General features: G+C 45.6%; 1 protein-coding gene across 3 annotated transcripts in view; it reads left to right on the top strand.

The window, feature by feature from the left end:
* GCNT2 (glucosaminyl (N-acetyl) transferase 2 (I blood group)) overlaps positions 1-17,299 on the top strand; it is an 83,884-nt gene that overhangs the window by 13,399 nt on the left and 53,186 nt on the right. Inside the window, exon 1 of one of the 3 annotated variants that reach the window (XM_060614815.3) lies at positions 8,513-15,477. The exons of the other annotated variants lie outside the window; for them this stretch is intronic. Within the exon in view, the coding sequence (XP_060470798.1) occupies positions 14,556-15,477 (922 nt within the window). The 5' untranslated portion in view covers positions 8,513-14,555. Of the gene's footprint in view, positions 1-8,512; positions 15,478-17,299 lie in introns of those variants that run through there. 3 annotated transcript variants of the gene reach the window in all.

Below are 17,299 nucleotides of genomic sequence, written 5' to 3'. Positions count from 1 at the left end.
TGGCACTTTGAGGAGCTGTCAAGCTGGTTTCCAAAGCAGGTGCAACCTCTCACGTTCCCACCGGCGGTCGGTGAGGGTTCCAATTACTCCACAGCGTCACCAGCCCTTGTTACTGCCTGTCTTTTTTATTTACACCATTCTAGAGGGTGTGAAATTATATCTGTGGTGTAGGTTTGCCCCACTCAAACGAACAACAACGTTGAACGCCTTTACACATGCTTGGTGGCTTTTGGTATATCTTCTTCGGAGAGGATGAACTCCCTTTTGGACATTATTTCTTTGAATCTTGGTATTATTGCAATCCTATTTTATAGACGGAGAAACCGAGGTATGGAGAATTTGTGGTACTTGCCCAAGGACACCTGGCGTGGAAGTACCAGAGCCAAGATGGTTAAATTCATTTTGAAGATGGTGTGGATTAAGAGATGAAGTTGTCCAACACTGAGTTAAGGACACATTGCATGGCCAGAGCGTTAGGGTTTCTGCCTCTTGAATCCTCTGATAAGCAATTGGCTAAGACTCTTTTAAAAAATAAATATGGCGGGGGACCTGGCTGGCTCCACTGGTGGAGTCATGTTGATCCCCTGGTCGTGAGTTCGAGCGCCATGTTGGGTGTAGAGACTGCTTAAATAAATACACTTAAAAAAAAGAAAACCTTTAAAAAGTAAGTAAAGCAATCCATGTAATTGAGACGCTCTTAGAACACGTGGTTGCGGTGATATGACCCTTTTTCTCTGGGTTTATGCAAACCATAATTCCTCTTCTTTTTAAGAACCGAATGGCTGCAATTCCTTCCTTTCTAATAAAACCCTGTTGGCTATTTCAGTCCATGTCCTTATCTTTGCTCTTCTCTAGAAGTGAGAGGAAGGGTTTGTACGGGAGTCCTGGTTAGAGTTTCTACAGCTTTGAGTCTTTGTTCCTTCCGTTTCTCAAGAGTCACCCGATGGCTGTGGTCTCCATTTTGGGGTGTGTTCACTGTCATTCGAACACCAAGAAAAGCAGGAGGGGGGTGGGGTTTGTTTGAAGCCACATCGGTCTACTGCTTCCAATACTAATTCTTGTGTTACTGAGCTTGACAAATTTAGGGTGGTGTCTGACAGGGTTTCATAACCATTTTTTACCTCAGAGGATTTGTAAATGTGTCTCTGTGTGTAGTTTTCTCCTTATTAGGAATGAAGTGAACTTCAGATTCCTGCAACGCATACAATCCTGCCTCACCCCCTTCTTGCCTTGGTGAAAGATCGTAACAATTTTTATGGAAGGTAAAGCCACCCTTGTAGAATTTTCCATGCACATGCTGAGCCGTGTGCAGCTGTTTTTAGCAGCTCTTGGGACTTTACAGGGCTCAGTCCTGTTCTGTCTGACTCCAGTGTCTTCGGTCTCATGAATCAGGCAAAAGCCAGGCGAGGGCTGAGGCTTGAGGCTCTGGTTGTTTACTCTCTCTGAAGCCATAAAAGGGAAGGTTGAGACAGCAGGGGAAAGGAAATCAATGACAAAGCAGGATTGGGAATGAAAGAACACGCAATGATAGGTCGCTATTGACAAAATGTGGGTCCTGAGAGTAGAGACCTTGACTTGTTCTGAAGGTCATAGTACCCAGCACAGCCGAATGCACAGTGCAGCTGGAAACAGCTGGGCCTTTTTCCAAAGTGTGTAGCGTGCTTTTAGCTTCTTCCCGAACTGTCTCCTGTAACAGCAACCTCTCTCCTGGTTATGGTTTGTGCTCACAGCTGTGCCTGTGTGTGCCAGTGGGCTGGCGGTGGTCACAGAGAAGCTGCATGTTTATATGTATATATATATATATATATATATATATACATACACGTGTGTGTATATATATATACACGTATATATATATATATATATACATACACGTGTGTGTATATATATATACACGTATATATATATATATATATATATATACGTGTATATATATATATATACGTGTGTGTATATATATATACACACGTGTGTATATATATATATACGTGTGTGTATATATATATACACGTGTGTATATATATATACACGTGTGTATATATATATGTATATATATATATGTGTGTGTGTGTGTGTGTATATATATATATATATATATATATATATATATATACACATATATATTTTTAAACTGGTGCCAGACAAATCATTGTTTTCAATATATGTCATGGGGTAGAAACTGCGGAAAAGTATTCCCTTAATAAAGCATCACACAGTAGAGCCTACATTTCAGAATCTCAGAGGGGCAAGATTTCCAGTTGTTCGTAAAATGTAGGGAAGAGCTGAATCCAGTAACGGAGCGTCGATCTTCAGGTAGCATCATTATCCTCTGTTAATTCCACAAAATGGGGATATTTCCACATTCTGGACAGCCCCAACATTGGCAGTTTTGTTGACGTCAGTAATGCACATTGTATCAAAGAAGAAATTCTGTAGACCAAATGCTTTCTCAAGGAGAAAGCAGAAAGACTTGACATTGAGGCTTCATTGAGTGAGTCATTTAAGTGCCACAAAAATCCTCTGAGGGAGGGAGATATCATTACTTGGAACTTGCAGATGTGGAAACTGAGGCCTCAGAAGGTAAAGTGATTTAATCTAGGTTTGTTTGACCTTTAATTCAGGATCGGTCTAATCCACCATGCTGCCTGTAAGAGCTCCCACAGCTGAAGCAGTGTATTTAAAATTTGTTTTTTTAACGTTTATGTATTATTGAGAGAGACAGAGCGTGAGCAGGGGAGGCGCAGAGGGAGAGGGAGACACTGAATCCGAAGCAGGCTCCAGGCTCTGAGCTGTCAGCACAGAGCCCGACGCGGGGCTCGAACTCACAAACCGCGAGATCATGACCTGAGCTGAAGTCGGACGCTTAACTGACTGAGCCACCCAGGCGCCCCTGAAGCAGGGTATTTAATGGAAACATGACTGGGGGAAAAAGAGAGAGAGAGAGAGAGAGAGAGAGAGAGAGAGAGAGAGGAGAACCAAAAACCAAACTCTTAATTAAAGAGAACTGATGGTCACCAGAGGGAAGGTGGATGGGAGAATGGGTGAAATGGGTGATGGGGATTAAGGATTGCACCTGTGATGAGCGCTGGGTAAAACCGTTGAATCGTTGAATCACTCTATTGTGCACCTGAAACTAATACAAGAGTGTATGTGAACTCTACTGGAATTAAAACCTTTTAAAAAAAAAACCTAACCAAAAGATACTCTCCTACGTGCTCCAGCACAATGATCCAATGACACATCACCACTCTTTCAACCACAGACCCTATTCCAGTCTTACTGGTTATCCTAAAAATGTCCTTCATAAACCTGGCATCTGATCAACACTCTCAAGCTGCCCTAGCAGTCCTACCTCTTTAATCTCCTCAAATTTGAAACAATTTCTCCGTCTGTCGGTGTCCTCTCACATCTTAACCATTTTCGAAGAGTGCAGTCCTGATGTTTCCTCATGATTAGATTCAAGTTATGCCTCTTGGGTAGAGATACCAAAGAAATAATGCTGTGGAAACACGTTAGTTGACATTCATCTATAAGGTAGAGCCTTCTCTTCTTCCCGTGTGTTTGTTTGTTCATATCCCTGTGAACACGGATTCCCATTTCACTCACTGGGTTCCAATCCACTACAACTTGTAGTTATCTTTCTGCTGAAATGATCCCAGGCTTAGCCAACGGGGGCTCCTTCAAGCTGGCTGTTGTGTCCCTTCAACACCGTGATTCTTTGAGAACTTCCTTCCTTGCATTTAACCTGTCTTGGAACCAGTCATTTTCTTCAAGGAACCCAGTTCCATTTCATAGAGAACGATATTTAGAAGCCACGGTCTGGGCCCTCAAGCGCATGATTACTTCTACGTCCTTTCAGGGCTCTGAGCTAGAAAAAAATGCACGTGTGTGTAGGCATAACATCGGTCTACGCGCATGACACACACACACGCGTGTGCATTCTCGAACAGGTACTCCAAGTCATTCACATATTCACACGCACATGCCCGTCTATAGTTTAGGTTTCCAAATAGATATTACAACCACAAGTTCACACTGAGATCTCCAGTGCCAATCCAACAACACGGGGTTTCTTCCCGCCACTTCTTTCCCTAGCAGCGAGGAACCCAGCCCTGGTTCGCCTCAGTGCCTTCACGGATTTCCTCGCTCCCGCCCTGGGAAATCAGTCCTCCTTGGGGTGCTTAGCTGAAATGCCCACCCCACAACGTGCTCCCAGGATCCACCTCCCCCCTGGCTGTAGCTTTAGCCCCTGGGAGAGACCGGGAGCTCGGAATGAATTTTGATACTTTCATAAACTTAGTTGTTTTGGGAGGCCGTTCAGTACGTCAATATGTAAAACACAAAGTTTGGCTCCAACTCTACCTGACATCATGAGCTTTGGTAATATGTTGGGCCTCTCTGAGTCTCACTTGCTCATCTGTAAAATGGGGCTAATTACGGTGCTTACTTTGCAGAGTTGCTGTGAGCCTTGAATGATGCTCTCTGTGAAATGCTGACCGACGACTTGGCACCTGCCGAGTGTCATCTCAAGTATTATCTTTATCAGTGTTGTATGGGTCAGCGACCCAGCAGGAAACCCACATTGTACTTAGAAATTAGGCTAAGCAAGAAAGACTTACCACAGGGACTATTTCTGAAGGTGTGGGCAGAGTGGAGGGAAACTCTAAGGGGTATTACAAAACTGAGGGCCAGTAATAGCGGAACTATTACCATTTCTCGACCTGAAAGGAGTGGTTGGAAAAAAGTGCTGTGGCCAGGGGCCCTTTGAGAAGAACTTCAGTCAAAGGAGGCAGCTCTCCTACTGAAGATGGCAAGAAAAGAGCTGGGGAGCCAGCCACTTGAGCCCTGTCTTGTGCCCTCATTGGCAAACCCAATGGGAGCCAGAGCTGCTTGACCCTGTATGTCAGCCTTCTTACAGGGTGGAGAACAGAGGGAGGGATCTACAAGGGCCAAATGGAGGGGTGTCTGGCTGGCTCAGTCCGGAGAGCATGTGACTCTTGATCTCAGGGCTGGGAATTCGAGCCCCACATTGGGTGTAGAGGTTACTTACGAATAAAATCCTTAAAAGTATATCAACGGGGGTGCCTGGGTGGCTCAGTCAGTTGACCGTCCAACTTCGATTCAGGTCATGATCTCGCGGTTCGTGAGTTCAAGCCCCACATCGGGTTCCCTGCTGTCAGCCTGTCTGTGCAGAGCCTGCTTCAGATCCTCTGTCCCTCTCTCTTTGCCCCCTCCCCTGCTTGTGTTCTCCACCCCCACTAAATAAATATATATATATATATATAAAGGGGTGCCTGGGTGGCTCAGTGGGTTAAGCATCTGACTCTTGATTTTGGCCTAGGTCATGATCTCATGGTTCATGAGATCAAGCCCCATGTCAGGCTTTGCACTGTCAGCACAGAGCCTGCTTGGGATTCTCTCTCTCCCCCCTCTCTCTGCCCCTCCCCTGTGCTCTCTCTCCCTCAAAATAAAAAAAAATAAAAATAAAAAAAATATATATATGGGCCAATAACAATAAAAGGGCCAAATGAAAGCTGTTCGACTCCATTATTCAAGTTGTGGAGCAGGGGCATGTTTTGGTAAAACTGGTGACTGATTCTGGCAGAATTCTTGCAATAGTGTATCAAACCCCTGTCAATATATCAGTCATGTGGATGGCCTCAGACTTAGTCTTCCTGTGAAAGGAAAGCTTAAATTAAAAAAAAAAAAAAAAAAAAAAAAAAAAAAGAAAGAAACTTGGCAAAAGTCACCGGGACAGCAGGTGTCTGAGAACTTCGAAGGGCTGGGGATCCAGGAAGCATGAGACAAGATCTGAGCACCTGGTGTCCCCAAGTCAGAACGGAGGAGGAAGAAGCGATCGGGCACATCCGGGTACTGATGCCATTCGGGGGCCTGCGTGCAGAGGCGCAGGATGGCACAATGACTCACATTCCAGCCCTGGGTCACCCCTCCTCACCGAGTGACCCCAGACCGGGAGGTTCTTGAGCGTCAATTCCACGTCGGGCAGGTGGGCTGGTGTCAGGAGCCAGAGGGGGAACGCCCTTAGCAGTCAGGTTGCTTAAGGAACAAGTAAGGGGGCTCCAGTACGTGGTACTGGAGAGTATTTGGCCACAGGCGATGATAACTCGTGAGCATTCGTTATTCCAGGACTCCTGATCCCCACTCACCTGGAAGGTTCACCTGGCAGAGTTTTTCTGGCAGAAGGACCATGACTCATTTCATTCATTCATTCATTCATTCATTCTTGGTGAAGAATTTTATAACATAGGAAAGTGCACAGATCAGTAAGGAGTGTTGGGCTCAGTGCGGTGTCACTGACAAAACACACCCAAGTAACAACCATCTAAACACAGAACGTGACCAGTATCCCAGTCACTACCCTGATGTCTAACACCATAGATTACTTTCACCTTTTTTTGTTCTTCATTAACATGGAAATAACGACATGTACTCTTTTTCTGTCTGGCTTTTTTTGCTCGGTGTTGTGTCTGTGAGATTCACGTTTTGTGTGGCAGGCAGTTATATATATATATATATATTTTTTTTTTTTTCAGGCAGCTATATTTTTTCATTCTCATTGCTGTGTAAACAGAAGGAGGTGCATGAGGTGAGGAGGGATGATTTTGCCTCCCAGGGACCATTTGGCGATATCTGGAACTATTTTTGGTTGTCACCACTTGCGGTGGGGTGGGAGGGGGGCAAGGAGGCTACTGGCACTTAGTGGGTAGAGGCCAGAGATACCGCTAAACATCCTACAATGCAAGGGACAGCCCCCACAACAAGGCACGTTCAACCTAAAGTGCCAGTAGTCCCAAGGCTGAGAAACCCTGATGGCATTTGGGTTGGTGGGCGTTAGGGTCTGCTGTGAATATGGCTGCAGCGAATATTGACTTGCATGTCCTTTGATAAACGTGTATGCACTTCTATTGATGAAATCCCCGGGAAAGGCATCACTGGGTCGTAGGACCTGCCTGTGCTCAACTTTGGTAGATACTGCATTTTCCAGAGTTGTGTCCATTCCCACTTTGACCAGCAGTACATGAGGTTCAGGGTGTTTCACACCTGCACCAAGATTTGGTATTTTCTGCCTTTTTTTCTCTCTTTCTCTCTCTCTTTTTTTTTTCCTCTTGGTTGTATTTTCTTTTTTTTTTTTTTTTTTTAGTTTATTTATTTATTTATTTAGAGAGAGAGAGCATGTGTGAGCAGGAGAGAGGCAGAGAGAGAGAGGGAGAGAGAGAATCCCGATCAGGCTCAGAATAGAACCCAACGCAGAGCTCAAGCCCACGAACCATGAGATCACGACCTGAGCCGAAATCAAGAGTCGGATGCTGAGCCACCCAGGTGCCCCTTGTTCTTGTTTTTTAATCTCTCTCCTACACCCCTCCTCTAATTCAACTTATGGCATATTAGATGCCCAAAACATCAGCTTTTGTCAGTAAATAATCCTGTTCCATATTTTGTGGGAGACTGGGATTATGCAGAGGTGTGCTTGCTGTATATGTTGGTCCCAAGAGCCTGCTAGAAATGCAGACTGTTAAATTCCACCTGGAAGTTACTACCTCTTGCCTGCAACCTGTATTTTAACAACCCCTCCAGGTGATGGGATGCTTGACAGAAGTTTGCATACTTTTGATCTGGATGATCCTTATCCCCAAGCCACGAGAATACCTAGTTTGGGCTGAACACTTTTAGAAACAAATGTTTTAGTTCTTCCAGGGTTAAAGAATTCACTTCCACATGTACATTCAGTGGTACGTTTCATCAGTGGTAATTGGCCGTGACTTCTTTGGGGTCATTTGTTTTTCATTTTCTAAGCCTCCAGCTACGGGGAGATTGCCTCCTATCTGCACATGCTTGGACATTTGCCTATTTGAATATGTGTAGACTGTGCTTTGCAAGTATTTGCTTAGCACTCTTTAGCATCCAGGAAGTGTTTCCATGATCCCTTCACTCCATCAAAATCAGAGGCAGATCACTTCACCTCACACCACTGTGATGTGGCCCATCTAGCTGGACCATGCTCTGGACCTGCTCTCTAGGTTTTAAGATTCTGCACGTTAAACTTCTTCCTGCCTCCAAAATGAGAGTTTTAATAATGCTTTGGGTTCCACGATCTAGAAAACAGCTTCTTCTCTTGCTAATTAGATGAAGGGTACAGAAAGCAAAATGATTGTGTCTCAGGAGAAGGTGGATTTTCCCCAGTGAACCCCAGGACTCCCCAGTTATGGGAGAATTGTTGTTTTAAAGATGTGCTTTGGAAATGTCTCCTTTCTTCTCTTTAACATCATGATCATTATCATGAAAAACACAAACAAAAACTTCCATTGACAAACTATCTGGTCCCCCAGAACAGAGTTATGTAGTTGGCCATCCAAAGGGGATTAGACTGTCCGCATTCTCTACTTGCCTGTGAATTCCTGTGAATTTCCTGTGAATTGCATTCAAGGGAAAAACATAAATCCCTATGTTTTATTTTTTTAAGTTTAGTTATTTATTTTGAGAGACAGGGGGTGGGGGGGTGGGCAGAGAGAGAGGAAAAGAGAATCCCATGAATCATGAGATCATGACCTGAGCCGAAATGGATGCTTAACTGCTTAACTTGAGCCAAGTTGGACGCTTAACCGACTGAGCCTCCCGGGTGCCCCCCACCTACATTTTATAATTAAAAATGAATCCCTGCGTCATTTGGTCTGCTTCAATAACAAAGGAAACCACACAAAAATGACCTTCCAAAGGACAGCCATCAGCAAACCCAAGAAATGATATAATCTCACCTCATTCACCCAACCATTTCTGCCAGCGTGTGACTTATGCTCTCAATGCTCCTTCAACAAACTTCATTCTGCTGTTACTTAACATTTTAAATGTGGTATGCCTGCTCAAGCCTGTATCCCCTCAATGTCTCTCCCAACTAAAGGACAACAGTTAATTGGGAGTGGAAAAACAAGTCCCAGAACAATGATGAAAGTGTAGTGAAGTTTACATAAGTACACGCTATTAAACAAAGAAAAGGTACATGAGGAAATGCAAACACAGTTCAGTGCTGACGTGGGACATTCATAGTTAGGTCTCTCTAGGTGTATGCTGAAACATGAGAGTGAAGAAAGGACTATCGGGACAGTAAAATCACGCATCTAGAACTAGACGTAACTAGAACATCCACTTAAGAGAAAAAATCATGAAGGGCTCTCCTAGCATAGCTCTCCTATGCTATTCCAATATGTAAAATAAAACGGCGGGTATAAATTAAAATAGAAACAGAAATAGAAATTTATATTATAGGTTTTAACACTCCTTCCCCATCGCTAAATTCTGGACCTCTTAAACAAGCATTGAACGCAGTGTGTGCCCAATGGCCCGCCGGCTGTAACACAAGGGAAGACCCTTGGAGTTGCCGGACCACGGTAGGAACAGGGGGGAGATGTCCCTGCCGTCCTACAGGTCACCTTCTAGCTACGACTGGTACTCTGAGGTCGCGGTTCACTGATAGGAAGGTTTTATGTGCTGCTCAGCCCGTGAGGTTCTAGATTCACAACTCTGCCTGAGAAATTTCTCCACATCGGGCTTTCCTGTTTTTGCGTTCCTGCTCCCTCCTGTAACGTCTCCAACTGGAATGAATGCCTTCTCCAGATTCTGAGTGTAGGAACACACACGTTGGAGGCGCTTTCTCACCATCCCAGCTTCTAGGGAGCTTTTTCTCCTCTGAGCGCCCCCTACGTTTAGTGGCTACCCTCTTGTTTGGAACGGATCCATAGTCTTCGATGTTTCATTGGTTATGTATTTTCGGCTAAATGTATTTTGAAGCCTAGCGAGGAGACGATCTCCTGCGGGATGGGGCCATACTTCACACTTCCTGGATTCGTCACTGCTGCTTTGTGGACTCACCTTTCGCATCCTGAATTACGGCTCAAAGGGCCATAATTTTAGCCAAAAGGGACCATAGAGAACATCCTTTTTTTTTTTTTTTAAGTTTATTTATTTTGAGAGAGAGAGAGAGAGAGAGAATGCACACAAGCACAAGAGTAGGGGAGGGGCAGACAGAGAAAGAGGGAGAGAGAGACAGGCTCTGTGCTGTCAGTGCTGAGCCCCATGGTGGGCTTGATCTCACGAACCATGAGATCATGACCTGAGCCAAAACCGGGAGGCAGACACTTAACCGACTGAGCCACCCAGGCACCACGGGAGCATCTTCTTTTTTTAAAGATGAAGCAAGTGGGGGCCCAAGATCATATAATCAGTTAAAGGTGGAACAGTAACTAGAACGCAGGTGTCCTGAGTTTTGCACCATGACCTGTTAGCAATATTGTGGGGGTGAGTGGGCACCCCTTCTTGATATTCAAATGAAAACACATCTTGCATGGTTTCCCACAGAAATTTGATTGAAAGTTGTGGGTTTTTAAATATCGTTTAATCTCTCTGGTCAATCAATCTGGTCAGTTTTTGTGTGTCAAAATAAAAGACACCAGTTGTTCTGTTCCCAGTTCCAGCTAAGAGCGCATTTACCCATGAGCACCTGGAACCATGGGGGGGGGGTGTGGTCTTTCATTCATTCATTCAACACATACAAACAGGTAAATAGTATAAATAAGGTAACATTCACATTTCTACATTACAACGTTGAGGGAATGAAAAAGCAAGTCTACACTTTCCACTAATTTCTTAGCGACCCTGGGACTTTAAATCCTTCTATCTGCATTTCTTGATTTAAGGAAAAACTCAAAAGATGCCATATCTGATGTTCTGGTTCATTAAAGCCTTGGACTTGTTTCTAGAAGACACTTAATTAAGGTGTAGCCAACACCTTTACCTCATACTTTCAGAGGCTTTATTTACAATTATTATTTTTTAAACACTTTATTTTTTTAATGTTTTTATTTATTTCTTTTAAGACAGAGAGAGAGCCCGTGTGCATGTGCACAAGCGGGGGAGGGGCAGAGAGAGGGGGGAGAGAGAGAATCCCAAGCAGGCCCCACACCTTCGGCGCACAGCCAGACGCAGGGTTCAAAGCCACGAGCCCTGAGATCGTGACCTGAGCTGAAATCAAGAGTCAGACACTTAACCCACTGAGCCACCCATGTGCTCTGATTATTATCATTATTAACGTGATTATATTATCATTATAAACGTAAGCGTTTATGGGCTGATGTAAACTTCTCACCTTGGATTATTTTGCTCTCGCCCTTCCTCCTGTTCTCCTGTTGGCACGTGTTGCCTGGGAACACTCCTCCACCTAAAAATGTCTTTGGTGGTGTTCCTTTGCAGCAAGATGAAGGCCAAGTGCTTCATGCAAGGTCTTTTACAACTGCCTGGTTAGCCACAATTTCTGTTGTGCCACTGTCTTCAGCTCAGCCCTCTTTATGTCTCCCCCTTCACATGGGAAGCCGATCAGTGCTGGGATGTCAGAGGATACTCTTTCACCTCTTTGATTATTAAAAAAAAAATTTTTTTTTAATATTTATATTTATTTTTGAGACAGAGAGAGAGAGAGAGAGAGAGAGCATGAGCAGGGGAGGGGCAGAGAGAGAGGGAGACGCAGAATGGGAAGCAGGCTCCAGGCTCTGAGTGGTCAGCACAGAGCCTGACGCGGGGCTCAAACTCACAACCTGAGATCATGACCTGAGCTGAAGTCGGTCACTTAACCAACTGAGCCACCCAGGAGCCCCTATTTCTTTATTTCATAGAGATTCTGAGTCTTCTATCATTTCAAATAAAGGGATACCCTCTTCATTTTGGAGCTGGGTTCTGGACAGCTCCATAGCTGGAAAAATTCTTAAATAATGCACAGAAAATAAAAACTGCTGAATGGAATGAAGAGCAGGCTCTGAATGTGGCCCCAGGGGAGAGTCAACACGTCTAGCCTGATTAATTGGCTGGTTCGGGAATAACTGCTTCCAAAGGAGCCCCAAGGTTTGGTTGCTAGGCTTGCAGGTGCCAAACCGGTCCCTGCCTGTAGTCAAAGGTGTGTAGGGAAGGAAGGCTGAGCTGTTCAGTCTCAGTAGTGAAAACACACACCGTGGTGTGTGTTCTGAGTAAGCAGGTCTTCTGGCCTATTAGGAGGGAAAGGTAACAGGTACAGCCTTTCTCTATTGCAACATGAAGTTTCTTAAAAGGTTCTCCTGTGAGCTTTTTTTTTTTTTCTAAATACCAGAATCGGGGGCGGGGGGGCAAATTGGCCCAATGACAGCCGAAAGGGCAGAGAGGAAAAACAGCTATATGTTTAACACGCAAACAATGCCATTCGAGGTAATAGATTGAATACAGAAACATTAGGATCGCTCCTAATTTGGCTGGTGTGTGTTTATTTCTTAATATAATGGCATTAATGTCTGTCGCCTAAGCCTGTGTAGATCTGAAACCCTGTGTTATCGGCCAGTTGGAAACAGCAATGTAAACAGACTCTGTTGGCCTGATTAAGTTATGCGTCTATACCCTGAACACTTTGTCAGACTGCAAATGCATTAATATTCACTCTAAGCCAAGAGGCTTTGCCAAACGAGATGCTGAAATTACTCTCTGTTGTTTTGAAATAAAATATACAATAAGCTAATCTTTAAAGGTATTTGGAAGAAGAGAAGCTCGTCACTGAGCTTTCCATTATCATGCGCTCTCCATCATTTTCTTTGCTCTATTCCGTGGAAGACACTGAGAATTAGACTCATCTGCTTTACCCGCATAAGGGTTACCTTTTCTCTTTTCCGCTTGGCCTAAAAATCTGAAGGTGGGTTCTACATGGAGTTTATCTGTGGCAGGTCTTCAAGAACGGGGAGGATTTAGTAAAGGAGAGAGGAAAATAAGGTATAAGTTGGAAGAATAAAAAATGGGAACAATGGACACTGGCAGAAAGAAAAACTACAGGGCTCGGTTGATGGAGCATGTAACTCTTGGGCTCTGGGGTTGTGAGTTCGAGCCCGGCGTTGGGCGTCGAGCTGACTTGAAAACAAAAACAAAAACAAAAAAAACCACTGTGTTCAGGAAATGACGTGGCATTTACTTGGAGCAGGGTGGTTTCGGATCGCGGGGGCTCACATTTGTTTTCCTACCCGGGCCAAAGCAAGGAATCAGCATATTGTCCTATTAGTTCCATTAATAGTGTAGAGGCTTTTCCAGAGGAAGGAGAGAAGGCACCTTGGAGGGCATCATTTCTTCACGGGGTGGGGGCTCAATGTGCATTGTGAGTTAATGCCACAGGGTGGAGGGACTGGGGTTGTGAATTCAGAGAGCGAGGAGAGGTGGGAAGGCATTCAGTGGTTGAACTGGCATTTCCAAAGTCATTTGAAATAAAATATATTCATCTATATTAAAAAAAAAACAAAACAGCTGGTGGGAAAGTGAAGGGTTGAAGACAAGAAACTTCTAAGTCGAAGAGCTTGATATTCTTTACCCAAAACACTGCTATTTACAGGTTGGAGGAAGTCGCGTCCATCCTAGGCGGTCAGTATCCGACTGAGCCGATATAAAGGATGTATCTGAGTATTAGATGATGTTCTCTGGGTGTTTAAAACCTGAGTGACCCCTCCCCCCGCCCCGGGGTCCCGGAATCTGAACGTCACTTGTGGCCAGGATTCAAGTTCTTTCTGGTGGAGCTCTAGGGCTTTAAGGAAATCAGGGGGTGCAGCTGGGGACTTGTTCTGTGACCCCAACATTCTGTGACAAGCCCGCAGTGGATGCCGTAAGCCGGTGGAGGCGGGGGGGGGGGGGGGGGGGGTTGAGGGGGTGTGGCTGGCACCTCATGGCACCTCACCTATGAGTCACAGGACCAGGAGCCTGCGCTGTCAGATTCCCCCCAGGACTGGAAGTCCTGTGATGTCTGGTTTTAGAAAAAGGTAGGGCGGGGCCGGAAAGCCAGGATGGATGATGTTGTTTTTTTTCATTTTAGATCTCTGTCACCTCAGTCACTTTTGTCATTAAAGCATTGGTTGTTTTCCTTAAAGCATTTGAGCATGGAGGCCGCGTCACCTGGAAGAGTGGGGGGACCCCTGGAAGGGGGGATTGCCACGAGCCACAGGAGGGGATAACCCGGCAGCCCGTGGATGGCCAGCAGGAAACGGCACGCCTGCCAGAACACATTTCAGCTTTGCCTTTCACTGTGCTAATTCCCTGAATGGCAATAACAAGCGGGGGAGGGGGGAGGGGGGAGGCTGGGGGGGGGGCGTGGTGCGGGAAACACATGGGAACTGAAAGAAAAGAGATCTGAGAAACGAAATCCGCAGGGGAAAGAAGTTGCCGGTGTTTTAGGGCCACAGCCAGCAGATGCGGGCAGGGAAGCGGAGGGAGGGGAAAGGCCGGGCTTCTGGAACCTGCTGCTGGGCTTTAGACAAAGGCGGTTTGAGAAGCAGAGACCGCGAGGCGGACCGGTTGCTAGTATCAGCACGGGGGTGGGGGGGCCGGAGCCAGCAGCGGGACTTCCCGGCCTGAAAGGGGATCGATTCCCAGGGCGTCCTTCAGGCTAGGAGTTCCCGGAGTATGTGCCAGAATAAGAACGCAGAGGGAGAAGTAAGCTTGGGGGAGGCCTGGCAGATTTTGCCCGTCGTTGACAACCTGCTCCTCCGGGAGGCATGCTGCCTTCATCCATGCGTTACCTCTTCGTAGTTTCTGTTTCCTGCGTGGTCCTTTTTATCGTGCTCTACGTGTTTGGGTTCGGGGGAGAGCCGGGCTTCCAGAGGCTAAATAATTCAGACACTTGGATGCTGACTCAGGTTTGCACATCCTTTATCAAAGGCAGAACGCCTTTCCTGTGGAGAAACAAACTGAGGATACAAGACAAGTCTTCTTGCAGGGAATACCTGACCCAAAGCCACTACATCACAGCCCCTCTGTCTAAAGAAGAAGCTGAATTTCCTTTGGCGTATATAATGGTCATCCATCACCATTTCGATACCTTTGCAAGGCTCTTTAGAGCGATTTACATGCCTCAGAACGTCTACTGTGTTCACGTGGATGAAAAGGCAACAGTCGAATTTAAAGGCGCGGTGGAACAATTACTGAGCTGCTTCCCAAATGCTTTTCTGGCTTCTAGAATGGAGCCAGTGGTCTATGGGGGGATTTCCAGGCTCCAGGCCGACATGAACTGCGTCAAAGATCTTGCGGCCTCCAAGGTCCCATGGAGGTACGCCATCAACACGTGTGGGCAAGATTTCCCCCTGAAAACCAACAAGGAGATAGTCCGGTATCTGAAAGGATTTAAAGGGAAAAACATTACCCCGGGGGTGCTGCCCCCAGCCCACGCCATTGGACGGACTAAATACGTCCACCGGGAGCACCTGGGCAAAGAGCTTTCCTATGTGATCAGAACCACGGCGTTGAAATCACCTCCTCCCCATAACCTCACCATTTACTTCGGCTCTGCCTACGTGGCTCTATCAAGAGAGTTTACCGACTTTGTCCTCCGTGACCCGCGGGCGGTCGACTTGCTCCGGTGGTCCAAAGATACTTTCAGTCCTGATGAGCATTTCTGGGTGACGCTCAACAGGATCCCAGGTATGTGCGACGCCGTGTTTCAGGGGACAGCAGCGTGCCGTACTTGGAAAGGCCGTTCGAGAGCCTGCTCCCTTTCAGTAGATGTGCAAGATGAAAGGGAACATCTGTAGTTCTCTCTGATCCTTTCTGGATGCAGAATCAGGTTCTAGCACGGCCAAGGGAATACCTTTCAGAGGTATGGCTTTACAACTGATCGTGTTCTTTTGCGTTCATCTTACTAAATCTTTACCACAATAGGTATCGCTGTTGTCAGTCCATAGTGGTGTTCTTTCTTTCCCCCAAATTTGCCAGACCCTCTCTTGCCAGCACTTCTCCTTCCTACCCCATCCATCAGCCAGATATGAGCTGACCACTCCCCTTATTCTTCCTTCAAAGGGTGTATCACCCCTTGGAATAATCACATTGACGTCTTTGTATGAGGTTGTTCTTGGCCTCCTCTGCATTATTAGCTGTGCGAAGTTGGGGTCATTTTCCTATCTTGTTAACTGCTAAGCATCCTCAGTGCTTAGAACAGATAGTAAATGGTCAATAAATATATATTAGATAAGTGAGTGAGTGAATGAACGAATGGCCAAGCATGAAGTTTTACACCAGAGTTGTCTCCCTCAGACCCGGTGAGTTGAGAAATGGTTGGACTCATGTGTATACCGTATCACACGGGTAGGGGTTTTTGTTTTTTTTTTTTTTTTTGGAAAAGAAAATACATTTTGCTTTAGCTCAAGAATGAGATTCTAGGAACAGCTCCTTCTTTTCTCATCAAAACATTTCCACCTTTACTAATGGACCAGATGGATTCTTTTTAAAACTACATGAAACATGATAGAATCTCTTCTGCAGGAAATCTCAAGCTTTGGTCTCCATGAAAAATACAAAATGGACCTCTGATGAACTCAACAGCATTATTATAGCAGGAGAAAAACAATCATTGTTCTGGTTTTGGGGGCCTGCCAAGTTGGAAACACTGGTAGGTCCTCCCAGGCTGCAGGGCAGGGCCTGCTGGGCAATAAACATGCCAGCATTCTCTGGAAAATACCACGTTTGGGCTCTGAATCTCAGGGCGACTGGCTTGGGGAACAGGGTTTGCTCTTGTACTGTGCCCTCTGTCTTTCCTGGCCTCCCTCTCCGTACGGCCGCCATCTTTCCACCTTCTGTCTGTTGTTTCCATCATTGTCATATAATTTGGGAGGGACTCAGTACTTAGAGGCTGATTTTCACATTTCAGTATTTATCCCTTCCTTTTTTCACTATTCCCTTTTGATTTATAACATTTGGTACCAGCCATGCGGTTCCTTACATCTGGTCTGAGATGAAGGCATTTCTTAACAAAAGCCTGAATCGTCACATCTTGAAAGAAGAAAAACACGTATTTAGGCTGGGGTTAAATGTCTGGTTACTGTGACAGATGGATGATCAGTCTTCTCAATGTCAAATCAATATAAGAAAACCAAGGAGGGTCGCCTGAGTGGCTCAGTCAGTTGAGTGTCTGTCTCTTGGTTTCAGCTTAGGTCATGATCTCACAGTTCCTGGGATTGAGCCACGAGTGAGACCCCGCATTGAGCCCCGAGTTGGGCTCCTCGCTGTCAGAGCAGGGCCTGCTTGGAATTCTCTCTGTCTGTCTGTCTGTCTCTCTCTCTGCCCCTCCCGCACTCTCTCTCTCTCTTCCTCTCAAAGTAAATAAAGAAAGAGAAAACCAAGGGAAAAAAAGAATCCCCCCCCCCCCCCATTTTCCAGCCCTAGAAAAATAGACAAGATAGGAGACCAAGACTGATATGTAGATAGGCAGAGGAAAGGAAACCATTTTTGCTATAGGCTGTGGTATGGT

Source organism: Panthera onca, chromosome B2 (genome assembly GCF_046562875.1).
Source record: "Panthera onca isolate mPanOnc1 chromosome B2, mPanOnc1 haplotype 2, whole genome shotgun sequence".
Classification (NCBI taxonomy): Eukaryota; Metazoa; Chordata; class Mammalia; order Carnivora; family Felidae; genus Panthera; species Panthera onca.
Note: the sequence above shows the minus strand (reverse complement) of the source record. Positions and strands in the feature narration are given on the sequence as shown.